Raw genomic sequence first — 27085 nt, forward strand, 5'->3', positions numbered from 1 at the left:
TAATGCAACAACAGATGACTACATGGATGACTCTCTCTCTCTCTCTCTCTCTCTCTCTCTCTCTCTCTCTCTCTCTCTCTCTCTCTCTCTCTCTCTCTCTCTCTCTCTCTCTCTCTCTCTCTCTCTCTCTCTCTCTCTCTCTCTTTTCATAGTTTTCATAGTCACTAATCTCTCACAGCCAAAATAATGAAATGCTGACCTCATGAAGAGTAGCCCGTATTCCTGTCCCATCTCAACCCAGCGAGCAGGCGAGTTTTAGGGGGGCAGACAGCGAAGAAGGGAGGGTTTAAAGGGGGGAAAGACTACCAGAGAGAGAGAGAGAGGGAGGGGGAAAGCTAGGGGCTATTCTCTGATTTCAAACATAGAGTGTCTGTAGCCTACAGAAGATCCCAGCAGCTCTGAGTGCTAGTGAGGGTAGGTAATCTGTGTCTGTGTGTCTCTTTTAGCAACAGAACCACATTCATAAGCTTTTAAACTTATTTTGTATTTTTATACCATTTTTATTTCAGTGTAAAGGGAACTTGTTGCATTCAGCTGATAATTGCATGAATTATTATTTGGTTTTATTTAATTATTATTTTTAATTATTATTTCCAATTAATGGATAGGGGCCCAAGTGAGTGGTTCGTGATGTTAAGTGTATAGTAGAAGTATAAAGATCCGGTTAGTAGATTATCAGAGTAGTTTAGAGACTAGATCTAGATAGATTAGTTGGGTAAAGCTTTTGGTTTCGAGTAAGGCTTTGTGGAAAACAGTGTCCCTGCATGCACCTGTTGATTTGAGGTATTATCAAGTTTTTTTTTTTTTTTTCTTCAAATGTCAGTCTTGTTTAATACCTGCTGATTGTCATCCTTCTATGTAATATAATTTTCTGAGACACATTTTTGTTTTCAAAACAGCCATTATTTTCCCAGCTGCCTTTGCTTGCAGTGCTACTGCACACATTAGCTTTGCAAGCGGAGAGGATTTATGCAGCTGGAAGTAGCTGACTTGTGAAGCTAAAATTAATCTGAGGTTGATTTGGAATTTTACACTTGGGTGGTTAGACTTGGTGAAGTCAACCTACAAATAGTGTGAAGTCTCATGAGCTGTGTGTCAGCTGGAAAAAGGTTGTTTTAGTCTCTTGCTGCATGTCAGAAGGGTTCTGGCCACTTGGCAGATTCACTTTTTCTGGTGGATGATATGGTATCTGATGTGTCAGTGCCCGATATTTGTTCTGCGTCCTTTTGAAGTACCAGAGGGGGAATTGGGTTTCTGAGACCGAACCAAAGTTTTTGTCATGTGGACGATAATAACTTTATGGCCTCTTGAAGGAGAGCAGTCTAAAGAGTCAGGTTGCTTTTGGAGATGCCTTTAGTCAGTTTGAAGGACAGATTTAAAGATATTTGCCATGTTTTACAAGAGTAGAAACAAGAAAGGAATAAAAATAAAGGTTACAAACGGTGGGTTTCACAGCGATTCCATTGAAAAACCATTCAAGATTTTAAACTTTTTCAACCTTTTGTGCAGTGGAAATTTTCAATGGAACCATATATGCCAATAAAGAAGTTCAATTTTGAAGTTCTGCCTGCATTCCTAAAAACGTCTCGGTTACGTATGGTAACCCTCGTTCCCTGAAGGAGGGAACGGAGACGTTCGTCGGACGTACCGACGAATTGGGATCACTTCTGGGAGCCCCTATCAGCTTCGAGCTATCTAGAACCGGCCAATGAACAATTGGCGTGCGAGATTTGCATCTCGCGCTCCGCCCCGCGCCGCGGGTATAAACAGGAAGCGAGAGCGAATGCACGCTGTTTTTCACTGAGGAGCCACACGTAGTGGCTCGACCTGCAGTGATGGTACAGCAACTGTGGCGACGGGACGTACGTCTCCGTTCCCTCCTTCAGGGAACGAGGGTTACCATACGTAACCGAGACGTTCCCATTCAGTCGGTCACGTTCGACGTACGTCTCCGTCGGACGTACCGACGAATTGGGATCACTTCTGGGAGCCCCTATCAGCTTCGAGCTATCTAGAACCGGCCAATGAACAATTGGCGTGCGAGATTTGCATCTCGCGCTCCGCCCCGCGCCGCGGGTATAAACAGGAAGCGAGAGCGAATGCACGCTGTTTTTCACTGAGGAGCCACACGTAGTGGCTCGACCTGCAGTGATGGTACAGCAACTGTGGCGACGGGACGTACGTCTCCGTTCCCTCCTTCAGGGAACGAGGGTTACCATACGTAACCGAGACGTTCCCATTCAGTCGGTCACGTTCGACGTACGTCGGACGTACCGACGAATTGGGATCCCCTATGGAAAACGCCATAGTTACTACCACTTCCAGCGCCCAGCGATGAGCCCCACAGACCCCGATCTGATGCGGGCGGGTAGGTTCACGCAGGGAGAGTCAAGCTGCTGTTCCGCAAGACCCACTCAGCTGACTGTATTGGATAACGCTGGGAAAGCGTGCCTGTGAAGGCAGCTGCGGAAGCCACATCATGCCCAGAGGGAGTTAACATGTGGAGAATACACGTATGGGCTGGCCGTGGGCAGCACAACATACGGAAGTCCCAGGGGTGGCCCCGGCCAATTAGGAGGGAGACAACACGTACCTGGGACGGCAGAGGAACTCTGCCGAGGGAAAGACACGGGCTCGCCGTAGGGAGCCGTACCGTGGAAGAATACACATATGGGACCGCCGTGGGGGTCACTACATACGGAACCCAGCCTAACACAAGTTCCACCAATGCATACGAGTGTTAGACCTGGCGTCGAACGCTCCGCCACGTCCGACTGCCGCGGGTTGCGGAGGACTCAACAGGGTTCGCCGTTCCGGGGAACTCGACTGGAGCAGAAAAGCGCACGCATCCGTCTACCATAGGGGAGGGAATGGCGCAGCAAGCCGACACTAGAACGGGTACTTCGGTGTTACTGACTATGGGAAGTGAGCACACAGGAAGACACCGGCTCTACACGGAGGCTATAGAATCTAGCGAACGTGTTAGGTGTCGCCCAGCCCGCAGCTCTACAGATATCTGTCAGCGAGGCGCCACGAGCCAGCGCCCAGGAAGAGGCAACACCCCTAGTGGAGTGGGCTCTTAACCCGAGCGGGCAGGGCACGTCTTGGGACTGATAAGCCAAGACGATGGCATCCACTATCCAGTGGGCCATCCTCTGCTTGGAGACAGCCTTTCCCTTCTGCTGTCCTCCGTAACAGACGAAGAGCTGCTCTGAGGTCCTGAAGCTTTGCGTTCTATCCACGTAAGTCCGGAGAGCACGGACGGGACAGAGAAAAGCTAGGGCTGGGTCTGCCTCCTCCGAAGGCAGCGCTTGCAGGCTCACCACTTGGTCCCGGAAGGGAGTAGTGGGAACCTTGGGCACATATCCAGGGCGGGGTCTCATGATCACATGAGAGTTACCGGGCCCGAATTCCAGGCACGATTCGTCGACCGAAAATGCCTGCAGGTCCCCTACCCTCTTGATGGAGGCCAACGCAATCAGGAGTATAGTCTTTAACGACAGTATTTTCAACTCAGCTGACTGCAGAGGCTCAAAGGGTTCTCTCTGTAGTGCAGTTAGCACCAGAGCTAAGTCCCAAGAGGGTATAGAGGGAGGACGAGGAGGATTTAATCTCCTTGCTCCCCTAAGGAACCTGACGATCAGATCGTGCTTACCTAGAGATTTTCCATCTACGAGCTCATGATTAGCGGCGATAGCGGCGACATAGACCTTGAGGGTGGAGGGAGACAGCCTTCGCTCCAACCCATCCTGTAGAAAGGTAAGCACAGAAACGATCGAACATCTTCGGGGGTCTTCTCGGCGAGAAGAGCACCAGTCGACGAACAGGTTCCACTTCAACGCATAGAGGCGCCTCGTAGAGGGGGCTCTAGCGGAAGTGATGGTGTCAACTACCGCTTGCGGTAGGTCACCTAGAACCTCCGCGTCCCGTCCAGGGACCAAACATGGAGTTTCCAGAGGTCCGGACGCGGGTGCCATAGGGTGCCCCGTCTCTGAGTCAGGAGGTCCTGTCTCAGAGGAATGGGCCAGGGAGGTGCTGTCGCGAGGAGCACTAGTTCCGGGAACCAAGTCCGGTTGGGCCAATACGGAGCGACCAACAGGACCTGCTCCTCGTCCTCCCTGACTTTGCACAGTGTCTGCGCAAGAAGGCTCACTGGGGGAAACGCATACTTGCGTTCTTCCCGGGGCCAGCTGTGGGCCAGGGCATCCGACCCAAGGGTCCCCTCGGTCAAGGAATAAAACCACTGACAGTGGGTCGTCTCTGGGGAGGCAAACAGGTCTACCTGTGCGGCCCCGAAACGACTCCAGATTAGCTGGACCGCCTGGGGATGGAGTCGCCATTCTCCCGGAAGTACCTGCTGACGTGACAGCTCGTCGGCCGCACGATTGAGCAGGCCCGGAATGTGAACGGCACGAAGCGACCTCAGATGCTTCTGACTCCATAAGAGGAGATGGCGGGCGAGTTGCGACATGCGACGGGAGCGTAGACCACCCTGTTTGTTGATGTACGCTACGGCCGCAGTGTTGTCCGTCCGGACCAGAACGTGCTTGCCTCTGAGCGGAACTTTGAAGCGGCTGAGTGCAAGACGAACTGCTAACAACTCGAGGCAATTGATATGCCATTGCAGTTGAGGCCCCGTCCACAGACCCGAAACTGCAAGCCCGTTGTACGTGGCACCCCAACCCGTGGATGAGGCATCCGTGGAGACAACGGAGTGCCTGGACACTTGTTCTAGGGGTACTCCCGCCCGGAGAAACAGAGGGTCCGACCACGGGCCGAAGGTTTGGGCGGCACCTCGGAGTCACTTGGACGCGGAGGGAACCGCTGTGCCACGCCCATCTCGGGACTCGATCGTGTAGCCAGCGTTGAAGCGGTCTCATATGAAGCAATCCGAGCGGCGTTACTGCGGCTGCGGATGCCATATGCCCCAGGAGCCTCTGAAAATGTTTCAGTGGAACCGCTGTCCTGCCTCTGAACGAATTCAGGCAGTTCAACACCGACTGGACGCGCTCCTCGGTGAGGCGCGCAGTCATGGCGACCGAGTCTATCTCCATACCGAGAAAAGAGATCCTCTGCGTGGGGCAGAGTTTGCTCTTCTCCCAGTTGACCCGAAGTCCCAACTGGCTGAGGTGACTGAGCACCTTGTCCCTGTGTTCGCACAACTGCTCTCGCGACTGGGCAAGGATCAGCCAGTCGTCGAGGTAGTTGAGGATGCGAACGCCATGCTCTCTCATGGGAGCAATGGCCGCCTCCGCAACCTTCGTAAAGACGCGGGGCGACAGGGACAGGCCGAAGGGTAAGACGCGGTACTGATATGCCCGTCCCTCGAACGCGAAGCGCAGAAAGGGCCGGTGTCGAGGAAGAATCGAGACATGAAAGTACGCGTCCTTCAGGTCTATCGCTGCAAACCAATCTCGGGGACGGATGCACCTGAAGATGCGCCTCTGCGTTAACATCGTGAACGGCAGCCTGTGAAGGGACCGGTTCAGGAATCGCAGATCCAAGATCGGTCGTAACCCGCCGCCTTTCTTGGGTACAATGAAGTAGGGGCTGTAGAACCCGGACCTCATATCGGCTTGAGGGACCGGCTCTATCGCGTCCTTCGCCAGTAGGACAGCGATCTCCGCCCTGAGCACGGGGGCGTTCGCCTCCACTACAGTCGTGAAGTGAACGCCCCTGAACTTGGGGGGACGCCGGGCGAACTGAATCGCATAGCCGAGTCTGATGGTACGGATGAGCCACCGAGACGGGCTGGGAAGCGCTAGCCAGGCTCCCAGACTCCGAGCAAGGGGGACCATCGGCACCACAGACGTACCCGCAGCGGGGCAGCGAGGCGGAACGCAGGGATCCGGCACGGACGGCATGGGAGCGGCCCAAAGCGGGATCTGAGTGTGCTGTGCAACACTTACCTGCATCCGCGGAGGGGACGTGCGAGTGTGGGGAGGCCGCTTGTGTGCGTCCCGACAGCCGGCGTCCCCTGCTGGCGAAGGGAGAGGTACTTGAGGGTGGCGAGGCATGGGAGCGTCGACCACCGCCAAGCGCGCTCTCTTGGCACCCAGAGATATTGGAAACTGCTCTTTTATTGATGTTTTGGGCACTGGGGCCAGCGGCGGAACAGACAAACAAAAGATTCTCCCCCGGCCCTCCTCCGGGGGAAGGAGTGGTGCTGCAGCCATCTCCCTCCGAGCAGTTTCCTCCATCTCTGGGTGGCCCGTCTCAGGGTCGCTTGCGACGACGCTTGCCACCTGGCTTGGCAGCGGCCTGAGCGGGCTGGACATCCTTCCCACGGCCGGCCCCACGCCGTCGGCTGGTGGAAGGCTGCTGCGGTGCCTTGGCGGGGGCGGAGGCGGCGGCGGGTGGACGTCCTCGGCGACGAGTAGTCGGAGGCGCTGCCGCCGGCGGCGGGGTGGAGGCAGCAGCGGGCCGCCGGGGCAGGATGTGCTTGATCGCCTCCGTCTGCTTCTGGGCGGCCGAGAACTGCTGGGCGAAGCTCTCGACCGCGTCGCCGAACAACCCAGCTGACGAGATGGGGGAGTCCAGGAACCGATATTTATCGGTCTCCCTCATATCAGCCAGGTTGAGCCAGAGATGACGCTCCTGGACCACAAGCGTGGACATCGCCTGACCGATGGAACGGGCGGTGACTTTCGTCGCCCGGAGGGCGAGGTCCGTCGCCGTCCGGAGCTCCCGGAGGAGCTCTGGGTCAGGCCTACCCTCGTGCATGTCAAGGAGCGCTTGGGCCTGGTGGACCTGAAGCAGCGCCATGCCATGCAAGGCGGACGCAGCCTGCCCGCAGGCCTTGTAAGCCTTCCCAGTCAGACTGGAAGAGAACTTACAGGCCCGGGATGGGAGACGCGGGTCACCGCGCCAGTTAGAGGCGGTCGCCGGACACAGTTGCATCGCGACGGCGCGCTCCACTGGCGGGATCCCCACGTAACCCTTGGCTGGTCCGCCGTCGAGAGTAGTGAGGGGGGAGGAGTCACTCGGCCGGTTTCTGGCAGAAAAAGGTGCCTTCCACGACCTCGTGAGCTCCTCATGCACCTCCGGGAAGAAAGGTGTCGGGCGGGACGCTGAGAACCAGCGCGACCCACCCCGAGGAACCAATCGTCCAACCTAGAGGGTTCGGGACACGGTGGAGGGTTCCACTCGAGCCCAACCCTTTCGGCGGCCCGGGAAAGCATAGCAGCCATCTCAGGGTCCGGTGCAGCCGTTGCCACTCTCCCAGAGGGAGGCAGTACGACTGAACCTTCATCCCCCGAGGACTGAAACTCCCCCTCCGATGCAGCGATTGACATCTGTTCATCTGCTGGAGCTCCAAAAGTCACCACTGGTCTCCCGTGGGAGGGTCCAGCGGGTTCTCCTGGAGGCTCTACCGGCTGCGGAGCAGAGGGAATAGGGGCCTGCGGAGATTGACTCGGCGGGTTTGCCCTAAACGTGATCCTTAGATCACCCTGGCCATCCAAAGAAGCAGGTCCACCCGGGTTAGGGGCAGCCCTGGTTCGTGGGATGGGTAAGGGGACTCCCCCAGCCCGGAGGTAGGAGAGTCTCGATCTAAGCTCCGCGATAGTCATGTTCCCGCAGTGGGAACATGAACTATCCACAAACGCCGCCTCAACGTGCTGTATGCCCAAACACGTGAGACAGCGATTGTGACCGTCAGCAGGGGACAGGGAACGACCGCATCCAGAAACGCACGGGTGGTAAGACATCCTGAAAAGGACGGCACGTCACCCGTGAACTCTTTTTGTGAGGAAACGCTCTTGTGCTGAAGCACTCAGGGGGAAACGCGACAGCGCACGGGATTGTTGTGCAGCCCGTGCCTGTACTCAGCAGGAAAAACGCCCAACCAGACCAACAGGATTTGCTGTTGCTGTTAAAACAGCAGTTTTTCTCTGCTTGCAGAGGCAGCCGATGAGTCAGCGCGGATCCCGCTGGAATGTGCCGTCTCTCCAACACGCGTTTCCTGGATTCTCCGGTCTTCTAAATAAAGCTTGCTGATAGCAGCGATAAACTCAAGCAGTCTTGCGTTGAGAGTCCTCTTCATCTGCCGTGTGGCTCCGAAGTGAATGACAGCGTGCATTCGCTCTCGCTTCCTGTTTATACCCGCGGCGCGGGGCGGAGCGCGAGATGCAAATCTCGCACGCCAATTGTTCATTGGCCGGTTCTAGATAGCTCGAAGCTGATAGGGGCTCCCAGAAGTGATCCCAATTCGTCGGTACGTCCGACGTACGTCGAACGTGACCGACTGAATGGGAACAATGGTTCCATGAAATTTTTTTTAACATCCTCAGAATCTTTCCATTGCACAAAATGTTGTTTAGATTTTTAAAATGTTCTTCACACTAAAGGAAAAAAATGGTCGTTTAGGACTGTTCACGGAAATGTTCTTTGGTGAACCAAAATGGTTCTTCTATGGCATCGCTACAAAACCCCCATTTTATAACCTTTATTTTAAAGAGTGTAGTCAATATTATTTTTCTGTCTGTCTGTTCTTTTTTCAAAAGATCAAATAATACTTATAATTTGTATGTTGTATCTTAATGATGTTTGAAGTTACTAAATAAAAAATTAAATTAAGTTAACCCTCAAATGCATACCTCGGGTATTTAGTGACCTGGAAGTCCTTCACTACCCCTCCTCCTCATTCATTTTTTACATTTAGACATGAACCTTCTTAGTATTTCGCAATTAATTCATTGTAAACAATATAACAAGAAAAAATTATAAAATTATAAAAGAATGCCTGTTTTCCCATTTATTCAATTTGTACAAATTGTATTGGGTTGCGACCTGAGGTATGTAACAGTACAATTTTTTTTTTTCTGCACAACAATAATTTAATCTTTAATGACTGAATAAGTGCAATTCACCTTTATTCCACAAGGGGGCAATTTCTGATACACAATATCAGAAATTCTGATACACAATATCAGAAATTCTGATACACAATTATGAAGTGACGTTTCACTCATAGTTACTGCAGGCAGACAACAAAAGAATAGGAAGTATCATCAGCAAAACTTGAAATTGCTCAGTGATTTACTGCAGAACAAGTACTGAACACAATCAAATATTAGTGTGGATCTGGCGAAGAAGCTTTCAGTGATCAATATATTGATTTTGAAGATGTTGTTTTGAGAATATGTTTGAGATCGCAAATATGAGCCAGATGCTGAATGTACTGGGAAATGAGCTCTGACAAGGTCAGTGATGATGGTATAAAACATCTGCTTAAACTAAACCCTTCCAAGCTCCAAAAGGAAAACGAATATTCTTCTGCAATTGTTACTCTAATATCAGCAGAGTTTTATATTACTGCGACCCGAATATGTAATAATGATTGGCGAAACCAACAGAGAAATTACAAGGATTCCATGTTGAAGGACTCATTTAAAAGACCCTCTTCACAACCAGTGAGCCTGAACAGGTGAAATTCAGCTAATATTTTTTCAAGGCTAGAGTTGGTGTAATTTAAGACCTGAGAGAACAGGTGTGCAGAACAGGCAGACAGCACAACATAAAAAGATGACACCTGGTCAACAGAAGGCCTGCTTTTGGCCTGTATGTTTATTGTAAGACTGAAGCGACAATAGTTAATAGCTATTTATAATCCCTGAGCTGTCAATCTTGAACTGCCTGGTTCCTGGAAGACTGATGTCAGATGCATTGTCCATTTCAGAGGGCAAGGTCATTTAGAAAATAGATAATATCATTAACCTTTGTTTAAAACTGAGATTGCACAGTTAGATATATGAATTTGTGTTATTTTTCATTCAGAGCAATTTATCTGCTGTAAAGTGCTTTGGTGGGTACAATTCAATACGTTCAGTACTATCTCAGAGTCTTTACCATAAGTCCAGTTAAAGACAACTAAATTAGTTATCTATATAATTTTGTATATAGACATTTTCTGCTAATGAATAACAATTATTCTTAAAATGATGTGAGGGCTGTGAGTAGGGCTGCACAATTCATCGAATTTGTAATCGTGATTACAATTACAGATGCCACAATTATGTAATCGTTCAATAAAATGTAATCGCAATTACAAAAAAAAGTCCACTTATATTATTCTGTGTACCTAATGTGTTTTTTTTTCTTTCTACAGGTTATCTTAAGTTTACCCCAATGTATATTTGACTTTTGAGGCTTAATGCTATAGAATAATCACAATTAATAATCGCAATAACAATTTCAAGTGAATAATTGACAATTATGATTTTTGTCATAATCGTGCGGCCCTAGCTGTGAGTTTTGTGATGTTTTTTATTTTCTGTTCTTAGCTCTCTGATCCTGTGTTTGTGTCACTGGCTTTACAAATTAGAGCCATGCTACTCTGGTCTAACACCTCTGATAGACAGACAACCACAAATACACACCCAAAACAAACACAAAAACGCATTTGTTTTCTTAGCTTCTTCCCATAATATAACATTAGCCATCACTACTAACTCTAATAATCTGCTCATATTTTACTATATTGATTTGATTATGTAGCAAGTATCAGGAGTGTATGTTCATGAAAGCGTGGAACATAACAGATCTGTGTGATTCACTGTGTGGAATTTAGCAGTAATGTTCATTAGCATATATTTATAGATCATGACCTCATTGATCTCTAAATGGTTTTACCACATGATTGTTAACATTGATCGCCCATCTTAAAAAGTAATTTGATTAGAGATATTTACATATCAAAAGCATTTGAAAGATTACAATGAAACATTTTTGGAGAGCTTTAGCTTTTTATTTTAAACAAGTTAAGACTAATCTGTAGATACAGACGATGAGTTGAATATGTTGCACAACATGTTAGGCTGTATTGTCTGTAGTTTGTGTTGCAGATCTAGTTTGGGTGTGGCGGTCTGAAACTGTTGACTAGCCCGTGGCTCTATCAGCCTGTTTCACAGGCGGCAGAATGGGCCACCTTCACATGAGTGTGAGCTAGTGATAACTCCTCACAGTTCTAACCTTCTCCTCCTTACTGTAACCCAAAACCCAAGCGTTACTGTTCAGAGACTAAAAATAGACAAGATTCTCTCTGTCTCTGTGCCTTGGAATCAAAGAAGCAGTGAGTTCTTCATGTCAAATATGATCTGTGTGTCTTAAATGGTGTTGTCAGAAAGACATAGCTCTGTTCCCAAGCACACTGTACCCTGTACACAAATGCTAGCCTTGTCCTTTTAATTCAGATGGGCTTTGTGGCATTAAACAATGTAAGCAGTTCCCAATCGTGGACTTTCAGTGGCTGGCTCTTTTGGCCAGGCTGAAAGTGACTTGGACTGGAAATCAGGTTTTCCTATTCATTCTCAGAATGCTTTGAGGGACAAAGCAAATGCTTTGAATAAAGCTAGCAGCCATTATTGTGCCTTATTTGCAAGCCAAATATAGTAAAACGAGTAATTTTTTTGTACAAGTTTCTGGCTTAAACTTTTCTCTCTCTCAGGGCCCCGCTGTCTCTGGGCGAGCTGTGTCAATTGAGAGTACCAACAAGCAGCAATCATGTCTAAGAGTGATCCCCGAGACATTGACGAGGATGCCATCCTCAAGGGCCTCAGTGCAGAGGAGCTGGAAAAGCTGGAGTATGAACTACAGGAGATGGACCCTGAGGTACTATGCCGTGCAATTGTTTAAATCTCAAGTATGGCTAGGTATCATTTGAGTACATTATGGAGCTTTTGCATAAGCAATTGAAAGGGTTTGCCACATGCACCTAAACTGTAAAATCAAATTAGTTAGACTTACTTAAAAAAAAATGCAAACCAATTGCCTTAAAAAAACTAAGTAAAGTGAAATAGGAATAGTATGTTCTACTGACAAAAGCTTAGGTTGTAAAGTTCACTTACACAGGAGTTCTAGTAACTAAAAAAGAACTGTAGTGAGTACTTGATAATTTACTTTACCACTGGTTACCATTGTTGTGTTTTGCATGGTGTTTATAGAGGGATTATATCAGCCCAAATAAAAGTTTCACAAGGTGTTTATGACATAAGTGTCAGTAATAACATTTTAAAAGAGGATCATTGAACATTTAAATAGAAGTTAGGTCACCTTTTAAAAGCAACCTATTTATTACTTCCCTTCCTTTGAAACCAAATAACTGTGATTTCATTAAGAATAGAATAACAATAATATAAGTGCTGGGCAATCGATTAATCGCGATTAATTGCATCCAAAATAAAAGTTTGTGTTTACAAAATATATGTGTGTACTGTGTATAATTATTATTTATATATAAATACACACACATGCATGTATATATTTAAAGCTACACTATGTAACTTTTCCGTCCACTAGAGGTCGCCTGTTCAAAGGTGTAGTTTGATGACGCCACGTTTGAGCGCAGAATCTTGGGACATGTGATCTTCACCTCACAGCCGGTGAAAAAGAGTCAGGATAGGACTCGGGCAGAAATCATGTTCATAGATGCGATTATTAACATTACTGTAATATGAAGCAGAGTAGGACCGTAGGAGCGATTGAAGAGCGGGACTGTTATTATGGCATAGTCGCCGGCGGGACTTTTATTATGACACTGTCGCCGGCGCCACTTCCACTTTTCCAGTCATGAGTATGAGGAAACGCAACTCTGTTTATCGTATTAGATATATCTGAGTGTGTTAATGATGTTATGACGTTACTCTGCCGTTCTCTCGGCGGCTGCTATGACACTTGTTCACACTGCAGTGAGAGTACAGCGTTTCTGCTAAATAAAACCGGTAACCGAGGGTAACGCAGATATGACGCAATCGACAGGCGACTCCCTCAAACGCATAGCTCACACGTCCCGGTTCCCTGGTTAAAATAGCAATTTCTCACGATTTACAAATAGTTGGAAACATTTGGGATATTCAAAGTACTCAACTGAACAAAATATATATCACTGGCCTTGTGGTTTTTGGATATTTTACTGCAAAAATCTTACATAGTTCACCTTTAAAGGGATAGTTCACCAAAAAATGAAAATTAGCCCATGATTTACTCACCCTCAAGTCATCCGAGGTGTATATGACATTCTTCTTTCAGACAAATAAAATCTGAGTTATATTAAACATTTTCTGGCTAATCCAAGCATTATAATAGCAGTAATAGTGGCTCTGTTTTTGAAGTCCATAAAAAATGCATCTGTCTATCAAATAACGTGCTCCACGCGGCTCTGGTGTGTTAATAAAGGCCTTCTGAAGCGAATCGATGCTTTTGTGTAAGAAAAATATCCATATTTAAACATTTATTAAATTTTTTTCTATGGCTCTGCATCAGCCATCCCCGCGCCATCACTTCCGGCGAATAAGGTCAAAATACATGCAAAATACCGGCGCTATCATAGATATATACATAGGTTCCTCATTAGTGCCATTGATTGCACTAGTATTTTGACCTTGTTCACCGGAAGTTATGGCGCTGGGAAAACTAGATGACATTCCTCTGATAAGAGGTAAAAAAATAGCATAAATACTGTTCGGTTTCTCGAAGAAACCGATCGTTTCTTGTCTTAAGACATCAATGTGTTGCCACGAGCCGCATGGTTTAATAAGGATTCGTATATCTGTGTTTTTACTCTCATTGCTCTCATACTCTAAAATATCCCCATTGACATGCATTATATGACTATCACACTGCAACGGTTGGAGTTAAAAATCTTAATTTGTGTTCTACTGAAGAAACAAAGACACCTACATCTTGGATGCCCTGGGGGTAAGCAGTTAAACATAAAAATGTCGTTTTTTGGATGAACTATCCCTTTAAGAAAAAAACACAAACTTTTACTTTGGATGCGATTAATATCGATTAATTGATTGCCCAGCACTAAATAATATAAATGAAGTCCCAAGTGCCCAACCAAAGGGAACACTAATCACGAGTTCACGACTAATGTTGAGTTCAAACAAAAACATTTAAAGAAAATCAACATCAATTTATGAAGTCAGCTTGTGTGATCTTCTCTCAAATGTTTTAGTTGTATTGACAATTAAACATTCAAAATGACTTTTGGGTAATGCGTGAATGCAACTAGAGAAAGATAACTGCAGAAGTGGAGGAAATGAGTGAAAAGTCTAGAATTGCTGCGCATCAAATACTTACTAAAAATACATATTTTTGCTTGACAAAATGGCACTCAAACTTATCAATTAATCTTAACTTGAGTTTTCTGAGTAAACAATGCATAGCATGTGAATAGTACAGATTACTAGATTTTTACAATTAAGTTAAGACATTATGGCCCGGTTTCACAAACAGGGTTTAGATTAAGCCAGGATTAGGCCTTAGTTCAATTAGGACATTTAAGTAGCTTTTATAAACGTGGATGCAGCGGTTGACCAATCAGAGTCAAGTATTCCAGAGAGCTGCATAATAAATAAGCATAATTGCTGCTGAACATTACAATGATCACCATGCATTTTGTTTTGTTTTTAAAAGAGCAGCTTTGACATTTTTTAAATAGATTTTGTGTCCCACTGGGGAAAAAAAGTCCTACGACTTTGTAGTGGCATAGGGGTGAGTAGATGATAACGGATCTTTCCGCTTAAAACAAATGATTCTGGAATGATTCACAGATCAAATTTAGATATGTGAATGGGTGATTCATTGGTTGCAGAAATCATGTGAAACTTATTTCATACATAATGGGTTCAGTTTAATTATTGAACATATATGTTATTAAAGTTAAAATCCACTTAGCTCAAAATTCCACATGAGCACATGTCATTTGTAAACAGCACAAACATGCAGGAGAGTGTAGCAATGATGGTTTTAAAATTCATACACTTCTCTTGACCTTTCAGAATGCCATGCTCCCAGCCGGTTACCGCCAGCGTGACCAGACCAAGAAAAGTCCCACAGGCCCCTTTGATCGCTTCGCCCTGATGGATCACCTGGAGAAGCAGGCCATGGAACACAAGGACAGAGATGATCTGGTACCCTTTACAGGGGAGAGGAGAGGTACTACCACCATTGGACTGATAGTGACATAACAGTTCCATTTCTGAAAAGCCTTAGTAAACAAACATGCATAAAGAATAAAGCCACATTTTGAACTCTTTCCCTGTCAATGTTTTTAAAAAAAGTTGCCTGCCATCGCCATCGTTTTTTGGTCATTTTCACAAAAAAATGTATGGCCCCCAGAATATTTTTGTTGTATGAATGCCAGTCAGGCCTATCTGAACATGCAATATATCAAAAGAAAGACCAGAACCTCTCCTTTTAAACAAAAAAAGTTGTATTCTAGCTTCATGCATTCTTTTTTATCAACACTTGACTGTGGGTAAGTTTCATAAAAAAAGCAACACTTTGAGCAAAAAGCTGACAACATTTTTGCCAAAGACTGTATCAGATTCAGTACAATAAGCATAACACAGATGGAGTAGATCGAGTCCATCGACACCTCCAACGTTTGCACAGTCCTAACCACTTCCTGGGTCGACGTTTTGATTTACATGCTGTTAACTGTTGATGAGCGCATCATTTTTTCATATGGATCTGCTTATATATGAGGTTGCTGGTTTCTTATTCTTTTTTTCCTGTGTTTTAATCTGGAGATTCAGTACTCGTTCAGGATATGCATAATAGCGCCCCCTAGCGTATTACAGTGAAAACACGGAAAGCCGTAAAAACCAAGCGACAACCTTCCGTTCTCTCTCTTGAATCCAACACGGAAGTGACTTAAACTGTAAATCATCACGTGGCTTCTAGGCTGTTCCAAAAGGGAGTCAATCCCATATCCCCCATGTTTAAATGCCCAAATTTACCACATCACTTTTTTTACAGCCTAGTACAAAAAGTGGTTTTGGTGTGTATAGCTATTTTTGCCCTTAATGGCAACTGTGAGGGTGGTGAATTTTTTTATAACTCATCCTTTTAAGCATTAAAGTTCTGCATAATTAAGGGCGTGGCCACTTGAGTGACAGGTGGATTGCCGCTGCTGTCACTGCTAGCCGTTTGTCTGCTCCACCCATGTCCTGCCTCCTCGCCCATTTTCGGTTATCCGGGAGTGGCACGCCGTCAAGATGGCGAAGGCCGGCTCCACCCACTTTGTGTTTCAAAAATGCTCTTCAGAAACCTACGGGTGACGTCACGGACACTACATTCATTGTTTTATACAATCTATGGTAAAAACTCGTCAATGGCAGGGAAGCGTTTTCTCACGAATGACGAGTCAACTCGTCAATGGCAGGGAAAGAGTTCATTATTATAGCATTTCAAATAGGCTAATTCATTAATTTTAAATTATCATTTATTCGTATAATTATGTATCATTTTATAATTATAATTGTATTGTTAGTTAGTTTGTTTACGTTTGTTTATTCTTATTTTAGCGAGTGAGCATTTCTCTTTCTCTTTCTCCTTGCTGCCTGTAGGTAAAGCCTTTGTCCCTAAACCAGGGTCAGGACAAATCCCTGCGGAGGAACAGATCACTCTGGAACCTGAGCTGGAGGAAGCACTGAGGAATGCAACAGATGCTGAAATGTGTGACATTGCAGGTGGGCATCACATTCTGCTCTGTTCCTGTTGTTTCTATTCACATGACATAAAATAACTTATGATATCCGGTCCAGAGTGCTCTAAAGATATGCATTACAACTAATCCTCACTTTATAACCTGTAATGTCCTGTAATGGCTCTGACTGTAATCCAAATTTTGATCCTTGACTAAGGACTAATCCTCTATTTGCTATTGAAAACAGCTGATCACAATACCCCATGCATTACATTTGTCAATCAAACCCTTTCGAATTTCATCTGCGCTATTTGTATAATATAGTCTCATATGACATTTTTTTTAAAATATATATTAAAAAACCAGCCTTGCTGACATGTATTGTATGTGGAACTATGAATGGAGTAGGTCATGCACAGAATTATACCATGCAGTATCTATTTTCCCAAGCTCAGCAGCTCACCAAAATAAAATGAGCGACAGCCAACTAGTCAACATGAGCAGAGATGGAGTGAAAATGTTTAGCTGCAAGTCGTCTGTAGGCTAGAAACACTCTTTGACTGTATGTTGGCAGTATTTAACCAAACATAAATATCAGATATTTTACTGTTCCTATTAAAAATGCAATATACAAAGAATCCACATTCTTCTTGATGTAACATATTAAAGTGATAGAAACCAGTCAATAGTCCCCGACGGCACAACATCGATTCAACATGCTGAATCAGCCCAAAAAAAACCCAGACGGCGTCCCATCAGAGCCAACCGTACGGAACACACAGAAAAAAATAAGCCGATCGACACTCAAAACGCCCGACCGTCGGCTTGGTGTGTCCCAGCCTTAATTGTCCTTGAGCTGGGTTGTGAGCACTTAATAATAAGCCTTTGCCCTTAAGGGCATTTAAAGCTGTGGACGTAGCACACATGAGTTTTGGAGCGTGTCACTGGGTGCAGATTATTCAGCAGAGCCCCTCATTCAGAACAGTTTTAACTCTGGAACACGTCCAGTTCAGGATTAAACTGTCAATAGGGGTTTGCCGTTGGTGATTTTATAGATGAGTCTGCTTTTGCTGGGATCTAGCTAACTGGTGATTGTACAGACACAGATAGCTGTAATATTCTATTTTTTAAAGGGGTCATGGACAAAGAAATACAATTTTCCTTGAAGTTTCAGAACTCAAAGGCTCCCAAAACGACTTGTTTCAGATTTTATCTCAGTATGGCGTAATGGTTATCATTGGACGAAGGACCGCTTCTGCAGAAGCAGATCAACACCTGCTTCTACCTCATTTCCTCTTTAGCCCCGCCCACCGATTCGTACATGTCATGTAGTAGTAAACTAGAGAGATGCAAACACAGAATTATTCCAGCAACAAAAAACGATAGAGATGCCTCTGAAGATTACAAGGCATTTTGTAGTGCCAAATTCTTTGCATTGCCTTCCTTGTGATCCAAAAGCGTGAATAAACTTTTAACAAAGATCCAGATCCCCGCCAGTAAGACGCTGCTCGTTTGTTCTCTTGATTTCACTGCGGATTAATTTTTTAACAAAACACAGTTTGATGCTGTAATGAAATAAACACATTTCTGTAGCATCTTTGTTTTAACACAGGGCCAATGTAAAATAGCCTACAATACTACCTCACAAATACTACATAAGGAATCAATATAAATAAAGATTACCAAGTTGTTGCAGACCGAAGTTATCCTTGTTTTTTTTAGGTGTAGGTTAGTCTTCTGATTCAGGATCCGAATTTTTTCTCCTGACCATAGATGACACAAAATCTCAGCACTTTTGATGAATGGCTATGCTATTTTTAATTTTGTAATTTCATCTGAATATCAACATTTGTGAGATTTAATCAGTCGAAACGTTTCGAAACGATAAGTTTTGAGGTTGATTGATTAGTTGTGTCTCTGGAAAATAGTGATCTATGACATTGTATTATGTTGAAATTTGATATTCAACAAGGACACATTAATGTTTTTAGATTTGTGGATTAAAAGTTATAGTTTTTATTTTGAAGTAAAAAGATAAAATTAGACCCTTGGGGTAAGATGACCCCCCCAGAATCGGAACAGAAGGCCCCATGTGGCATGTTGTTAGTAGTGTTATTATTTTTACATTTAATAATTATTGCAATTAATAGTTATTTTTCAGTATTTCCATGAATTAGACATACATTTCATACTTCTTTGCGTCCATTTTTATCCCAGTAGGGGCCATCTTGTACCCCTCTTTTAATATCTTGCGCTATAACAGCTACAGGGGGGGCAATCTTCCCCTATGTCACTCTATGGTGAACAGTTTTCAAAACAATTTCACACATGTAGCCTGGACATTGAATTTTAATATACAAGACTGTTACCCAATCATAGCAGTGGGCGTTTACTTCCAAGTCTTTTATGAGGAACGCCCATCTTAACGTGGTGAGAGGGTCAAAAACAGGATAGAAGAAGCCAATAGAAGACAATTACTGCTAAATTAGGATGTTTTTTTATGTAAAAATCGTACTAACCTTATAGGTGGACCTCAAAGAACATTTTTATCTGCTATTGCTGTTTTTGTTCACCAGTGAAGCCACTGCTGCTAATAGAAACACGGAGAGGGTTAAAAATGGTGTGTTTACTGGTTAATTAGCGCCACCTGCTGTTCAACTACAAATTTACAGTTTAACTGACCGTTCTCTGCAGTGCAGTTTAAAGTCCAGTTTCTCACAAGCTATTCCATGAAAATATGATCTATAATTATATAAAAAAACATTACTAATTTATTAAACATGTAGCCTACTTTTTACTTTCTACTTTTTTAATGTTTTTAAACAATATGAATTAAAATAATTATTTAAAATGAAATGATTAGTTATGATATCATTTTAAATTATTAATTATAATGACTATTTATACATTAATCATTAAATCAAATGAAAATATATATGAAATATCATTATACATTATTAATCAACATATTTTTATATTTTATTTGATTTATTTTATATTAAATATTAGTAAATTGTATTACATACATATATTATTAATATAAATGCATACATATAAGCATTTACACACACACACACACACACACACACACACACACACACACACACACACACACACACACACACACACACACACACACACACACACACACACACACACACACACACACACACACACACACACACACACACACACACACATATATATATATATTTTTTTTAAAAAATTTTAACTAATAATTATGAATGATTTATTATTATTATTATTATTATTATTATGTTTTTATGAAAACATTTTCATATATTCACTGGCATCCTATAACAGTAGTCTGAGAGTATTGGAGTATTTAAATCATTAACTAATGAGATACTTATATCCTCACAGCCATCCTGGGGATGTACACGCTTATGAGCAACAAGCAATATTATGATGCCCTGAACACCACTGGCAAGATTGCAAACACAGAAGGCATCAACAGTATGTATACATACAACACATTTAACACTAAACCATTTAATGTCAAACGAAAGTTTGATATAGTGATTTTTTGTAAATTCACACAATGCTACTATATTCATAGTATGAAGTTCTGTATCATAAGCTGGTCGTCTATTCTCTTTAAGGTGTGGTGAAACCAGATGTGTACAAGATCTATCCTGAAGAGCCTCCAAATGACACAGATGTGGAGGACACTCTCCGCTGCATCCAGAAAAATGACAGCAGCCTGATGGAGGTCAACCTCAACAACATCCCGGTAAACATGCTAACAGCACTGACATTACAGGCTATACATAACATTAATATTATAAACAGATTGCTCATTTAGACTTTCAGTATTTGTTTTCTTGCACATTTCTGATTAGAATTAATAAACAGAAGAATTGATGCATTTCTCTTACAGAAGATTAAGCATATTATAGACTTATTGATGAGTGTTTGTGTTGATGTAGGACATTCCCATCCCAACACTGAAAGAGATTTTTGAGGCTATGAAGGGCAACACACACGTTCAAAGCCTCAGCATCGCTGGGACACGCAGTAATGACCCTGTGGCCTTTGTAAGTCCTGAAGCCTGTGCTGTTTCATTTTCTCATTCCTTTGCTTTAATCTCATTCTATTTTTCCACATACAAGTCTGAGAATATATATATAGACTATATATATATAGACTATATATATATATAGTCTATATATATATATATATATAGACTATATATATATATATATATATATTTTTTTTTTTTTTTTTTTTTTTTTTAACATTTTAAGTGTTTTGATCAAATTAATTTGTAGTCTGTTTAAAGTTTTGTAAAAGTTCATAAAAGTAACATCTTTTTGAACTGATTTATTTATCTTAAACTAATCAGTTTAGTCATGTACACCACCGTTCAAAAAGGCCAGATTTCATTTTTTTGAAAGAATGAATACTCTTTCTTTCAACAAGGATGCATTAAATTGATCAAAAGTGATGTTAATCCTCAAAATTTTTTCCACAAAAGCATTAAGCTGTTTTTAACATTGATAATAATAAGAAATGTTTCTTGAGCACCAAATCAGCATATTAGAATGATTTCTGAAGGATCATGTGAGAGTAATGATGCTGAAAATTTGATAGCTTTGCCACCACAGGAATAAATTACTTTTTTTTAAATAAATGAAAATAGAAAACATTTTAAAATTTAAAAATATTTCACAATATTACTGTTTTTTACTGTTTTTTGATCAAATAAATTCAGCCGTGGTGAGCATAAGAGACAAAAAACATTAAAAAATTGTATCGACCCCAAACTTGTAAACTGTAGTGTATTTTTCTTTCATTTTAATATTCTTCATAAAATAATTTGCTCAGTTCTGTTTTCTTCTGTATGTATTACGGAAATGATGGACAGTCAACATCAGTTGTTTCTCTTGCTCTGTTTTTGTGAGTTAGGCTGTAGCTGAGATGTTACAGTCCAACTCCACCCTGCAGAGCCTCAACATCGAGTCCAACTTCATTACTGCACAAGGCATGATGGCCATCGTCAAGGCACTGGGAGAGAACTCCACCCTGACTGAGATTAAGATTGACAACCAAGTAAGAGGCTAAAATACCGCCAAAACATCTGATGGCATGCTGTTTAAATCGTAAAACTAAATTGTTCATGCACATTCTCACAGAGACAGAAACTGGGCGACTCAGTTGAGATGGAGATTGCATCCATGTTGGAGAATAACCCCAGCATCATAAAGATTGGCTATCATTTCACTCAGCAGGGCCCGCGTGCAAGAGCTGCCATAGCCATCACCAGAAACAATGACATCCGTAAGTGTTCTGTGTCTGCAGCTAACATTATTGTTGCTACATTGAACTTGATATTTTTTTGTATTTACCCCATGTCCAGTTCGTCAGCAGAGAGTAAGATGAAAAGAAGATGGAGTTTAGTTCATCTAGGAGGTATCAGTTCTCCATGTGCACTCTTGGAGTCTTACAGACACTCCAGCAACAGCCATGACAACAGATGACCCTACCCATTCGCTTTTACCATTCACCGTCGGCCATTGTGGATATCATTATCGCCAGCTTGATAAGACTTCATTGCTTTTTGTGGATTTTATCAAATCAAAAGCTCTGATCTAATAAAATTGACTTGCTCTTTAATACCTCAGTTTGCAAACTTGAAAAGACACTAGTTTCAGGTAATATGGTGCTCCCGGCAAAGTTTTTTTTTTGTAAATATTTCAAATAAAATATTACAATCTATATTGTCTAATCAGACTTCAAAGTTTTATTAAATTACAAAAGCATAATTTAATTCAGGTTTGTTCTATTAAAGCACTGACATACACTACGGTTCAAAAGTTCGGGGTCAGCATGATTTTTCTTCTTAAGAAAATATTGTATTCAGCAAAGATGCATAAAACTGATCACAAGTGATAGTTAAGGCATTTTTACGTTACAGCACATTTCTATTGCAAATAAATGCTGTTCTTTTTAACTTTCTAATCATCAAACAATCAAAAAAATTCCACAAAAATTATAAAGCAGCACAACTGTTTTAAGCATTGATAACATAAGAGATGTTTGAGCACCAAGTCATCATATTAGAATGATTTCTGAAGGGTCATGTGACACTGAAGACTGGAGTAATGATGATGAGAATTCAGCTTTGACATCACAGGAATACATTGCATTTTAAAATATATAAAAATGTAATTATTTAAAATATTTTCTGTATTTTTGGCAGCCTTGGTGAGATTTTCCACAAAGAAAATAAATAATGTAATGCATTCGCAAAGACTGTAAAAACAGCTTCATTAACATTTGAAGATCTGGACTCTTTTACGATTTAGATTAGATTTAGATTATGCATTATTAAATTAATATAGAGGATTGAGATAAAATGAACTGTTAATCTGTTCAAATGATGACCCAGACCCAGAGGCACAAAACAGATGGAACTATTCAATAATATCCCACGGCCATGCTTCCTGCTCCCCCTCCACTAACCTATTTATACACGCAAAGCAAGCAGTCATGAAACCCAGGCTGATGGCTTTGAGTTACAAAGCTCCAAATATACCGCCTTCCTCGAAGAGATTTATTCTCCCCTTTGGAACAGCTGCTAACCAATGAAGATTCTCAGGCGTAACCAATTAACAAGTACAGTTTTTAAAGAATCTGTAAAAAGGGGCCGCTGTTACAAAAGTGAATTGTTGATTTCTGTGGGTGACTAAACTTCACAGGTCTACTGCAGAATGCCGTCCCACTATGCCAAGATCGCCCTGGTGGCATTTGGCAAAGGAACCACAGTACGAAGCAGACGTTCCACATTCTGTTCTCAATTTGGAACAGATTTGGATCTATTCAATCATGCAACCAACATTCACACATGGAAAGTAAAATGATAATGATTTTTGTAAAAATACACCACATGAGATTGAACAGACTTAGAAGGTCATAACTTTATTTATGACAATCCTTTTTGCATTTTATAAAACATCCTAGAATCAAATTGTTTAAACAAGATGACAAGTACACAGTACTAATACAATTTACAGAATGCAACAGCACAATATCTTTTTCAAAAAGAATGTCTTAAAGTTTCAACCCTATTGTATATAAAGTGGGTCATGCGTAAAAGATATCATACGAGAGCTGTATTGAGAACATTATCGTCATCTCGCACAAAGTTCAGTTTAAATGTAGCCTGAAGCTACTATGAAGATTCACTGCAAGGAGGCAACACAGCTGGTTCTTCTTCATCCGAATCAAACTCGACATTATCATCTTTTACCCATTTACCACTTCGGTCCTGCAGCCACCCTGAACTGGAATAGTGGAAAGAAAAAGAGAATAATCACCTAAATGGCATACATTTATTTAATAATCTCACTGTGATCTGTGAACATTTATTTTTAATACCTACTTGCAGAGCTGGGTAGATTGCTTACAAATTGCAATCAGTTACTGATTCCAAATTACATGACAAAATGTGTAGTTAGTAACGTAATCCATTGCATTACATATTTAAGGTAATATAATCTGACTGCTTTTGACCTAACTTGTTTATCCCATTGATTTGAGTAGAATAATCTTGTACCATATTGATATAAAAAAAATGCAAAGAGAAAGAAAATATATTCCATTCTTTGTTATCAACAACATTAAGTGCAGGGTCAGGGTTTCCCAGACTGGGGTTGACCTGCATGCCATGTGACCATTAAAATCTCAGGGGGGGGGGGGGGGGGGGGGGGGGCACTTCAAGTAAATATATTAGGTCAAAGAAATGTACTAAGAAGTTGGGGAATCCCTGCATTTACATTGCATGTAAATATGAAAGGATGTGAATTTGTACATTTTGATGCGTTCGAAAGATAAAAACCTTCCAAAGACACCGAAACAGTGATAATTCAAATAATAATGTGTTTATAAGGAGGTGATTAGATGCAATGTTGAGGAAAAAAAAGTAAAAGTAAAATGATGAAATCAAATCCAGTGATCAAATGCTGTGTGGGTCTCAGTTTTCAATGATAGGCATTAGGCACATGACTAGTGGCTGGTCTGTGTGTGCATTTCTACAAATCTGGAAGACCTTCTGAACGTATAACAAAGGAAAATAGAAGACAAAAGAAAGGTTGTTGAGAGAATCAATGAATTATGAATATTTGACTGCCATTGTGAGAATAACATGTAATCATGTAATGAATAAAAAAAGTAACTGTAGTCTGAATAAGAGTATTTTAAAATGTAATATAATATAACTAATTACAAGTACTTCATTTTTGTAATCTGATTATGTAATCCGTTACTACCCAGCACTGCCCACTTGTGTGGTAACATCAGTGGCCATTTGCATAAACTACTTGGACTAGAGTGCATGTTTACAAGTAAATAAATAAGTGCATCATCTGGGTATTTAAAGTGCACTTTTCTTGTAGGGATTTTTAGTGTGAACACTAATCGCCATACTAGTATTTATACTACAAAATAGCCTAGAATATTGCACATGTAAACGAATTGGGACACATCTAGTCTTAACATTTTGGATATGTTTATGCAACTGGCCCCAGTTCTAAAGTCAGTAATGCGAGTTAAATGCGAGTCATTGTGTGCAGTGTTGTAATACCTCTTTAACTTAAGGTAGTGGTCCAGTTCTCTGCGTCTCTCCTCTGTTATAGGTTCACAATCAGTGGAGGTCACGATGTTGGACCCCTTCTTTCTCTTCTTTGTCTCTTCTTTCCCTTCAGTCTGGCCCTGATGCACTACAGATGACAATTTACACAATGCATATGGAAAATGAAAATTAATTAAAAGCATAACATGTATATTGCCTTTAAATGAACAGACTTTTGCTGTACCTGTTGTGCTAGTTGTTGACATGGAGTCAATACTTCCTGTCCTCATGGACATGTGAGGGTTGATATTGTTGAATTGATCATTTCTATCTTCTTGGCCACATCCTGACGATTCCGTTCGTTCACTACATGGATGTCAAAAAAGATAAAATAAGTGCAAAATTAAGATAAATGAATCAAGTCAAGTCACCTTTATATAGTGGTTTATACAATTACAGATTGTTTCAAAGCAGCTTCACAGTAATGAACAGGAAAATAACAATTTCATACAAAGATTCTGCTGTAAAGCAGCTCTACAGAAGACCATAGTTTCATTATTCAGCCCAAGTCAGTTCAATGTTGATTCAGTTTAAGTTCATCGATTAAGAAATTAGTTCAATTCAGTTATAAGAAGCTCTACAGAAGACAATAGTATTGTTATTAAGCTTGAGTCAGTTTAATGTTGTTTCAATTCAGTTGTCGATGTAGCAAAGTTGTCCTAGAGAAGACTGTAAAAAATGTGACATGTCAGCAGAAGGTTCATAAAGAGGGTTTAGCTCACACACAGACATTACCTGGCCTTTCTGTGGCAGCTACTGTACGGAGCAGTTCTGAGTAAGGCATGATGGGCAATTTTGCGCGTTTGGCTCAGTAGAGGAGCTGAACTGGAGGGTTCCTGAGGACAAGCAATAATGTACATAACCTTGTTATACATGTATGTACTGTGCGGTCTTAAAGTCTGGACTACACTGAAAATCTGGGATTCAAAAATAAAACTTAAAATAATTCTGCACACTACTTTTAAGTCACTAATTACAAATGCAAAATTGTGTCCATTGAAGACATCAAATACTAAGACAGTTGAGAAATTTTTTATAAACTTTTCACTCAAATTAATATATAAATTATAATCTGAAAAAAGTTAATTCAATCTGCAAAATACAATATAGAAGAATGGACTTTTGTATGAACTGATTGAAGAAAATTAATTCAGATACCTGTCGGTCATCTTCTGCTTTGACATAGTCTTGATGCCTTCTTTTATCAATTTCACGTTTCAGTTTATTCTTTTTGCCGTAGAACCATTTCATTCCTATAAATGAATAGACCAAAGAGGACTTGAATGCCAATGTATACAGAGGTTGAGTAGGTTAAATGCATAGGTAGAATTTCACCTTCAAGATGTCGCTTTCCCTTCCTGTGCACCATGAGCACATCAACAGTGTCAAATACAGGACGGTGAGAACATACAACACAGCTGTATCTACAATGAGGAATAACAGATTACTTAAGTGAATGGGATACATTTAGTCACAGACCTCTTGGTGCAATTCAAACAAACAGCAATACAATAACCACCTTCCGTTTTTCATCAAAACAGCTTCATCGTCTGGGATAAAGTTTGACAAAAGATCTGCAACGCGTCGTTTCTTGTAAGAGAAAGATAGACAGAGAAAGACAATGAGAAAAAGAAAAGGGGCTGGTGCATAGCACGTTTGTCTGTTTGCTGTTTTTGTTGTACCTTCAGTGCATTTAGCTGACTTTGGTCATCACCCTCCCGTTTGAAAGACATGTTTGGTGACCTGCAGTCTTATACTTCTAGGAACTAAACGTAGTTTTTCTCATTTCTCTACAACAACCGATAAGCGGTCTTATTAAAAACACCCTTCCCTTCCTGTTTTTGTCTGTGGAATTGTGGGTAGTGATGTCCGATGCTTGAATGAATCGTTTCTTGAGTCAGTTCGCAAGAGTGAACGATTCCTTTCAAGCTCATTCAGCTGAATAGGTTTTTGTCATGTTTTGTCATTAAAAGATACTTGCGATCTTATATTCTGAG

At 42.0% G+C, this 27085-nt stretch overlaps 2 protein-coding genes across 3 annotated transcripts; one reads left to right on the top strand and one right to left on the bottom strand.

Moving 5' to 3' along the window:
- The first annotated feature begins 173 nt into the window (after nt 1-173).
- Nucleotides 174-23398, top strand: tmod4 (tropomodulin 4 (muscle)). 2 transcript variants are annotated; one of them, XM_079837922.1, is made up of 10 exons: nt 174-248; nt 11447-11610; nt 14784-14940; nt 16356-16478; nt 19820-19912; nt 20059-20189; nt 20386-20493; nt 21365-21508; nt 21592-21736; nt 21816-23398. In XM_079837922.1, the coding sequence occupies exons 2-10, from the start codon at nt 11503-11505 to the stop codon at nt 21836-21838; spliced, it is 1032 nt and encodes a 343-aa protein (XP_079694048.1). In that variant the 5' UTR covers nt 174-248; nt 11447-11502; the 3' UTR covers nt 21839-23398. The 2 variants fall into 2 exon arrangements, with proteins under 2 accessions (XP_079694048.1, XP_079694047.1); XM_079837921.1 differs by lacking the exon at nt 174-248 and adding an exon at nt 251-414.
- On the bottom strand, nt 23357-26945 carry scnm1 (sodium channel modifier 1). Its single transcript, XM_079837923.1, has 8 exons — nt 26771-26945; nt 26608-26678; nt 26424-26512; nt 26247-26341; nt 25824-25924; nt 25273-25394; nt 25041-25176; nt 23357-23742 (listed from the first exon to the last, which is right to left on the bottom strand). Exons 1-8 carry the CDS (start codon nt 26819-26821, stop codon nt 23631-23633), a joined length of 777 nt encoding a protein of 258 aa, XP_079694049.1. The 5' UTR covers nt 26822-26945; the 3' UTR covers nt 23357-23630.
- Between the last annotated feature and the right edge of the window lie 140 nt (nt 26946-27085).

The sequence above is a fragment of the Gobio gobio genome (assembly GCF_949357685.1).
Source record: "Gobio gobio genome assembly, chromosome: 15".
NCBI lineage: Eukaryota > Metazoa > Chordata > Actinopteri > Cypriniformes > Gobionidae > Gobio > Gobio gobio.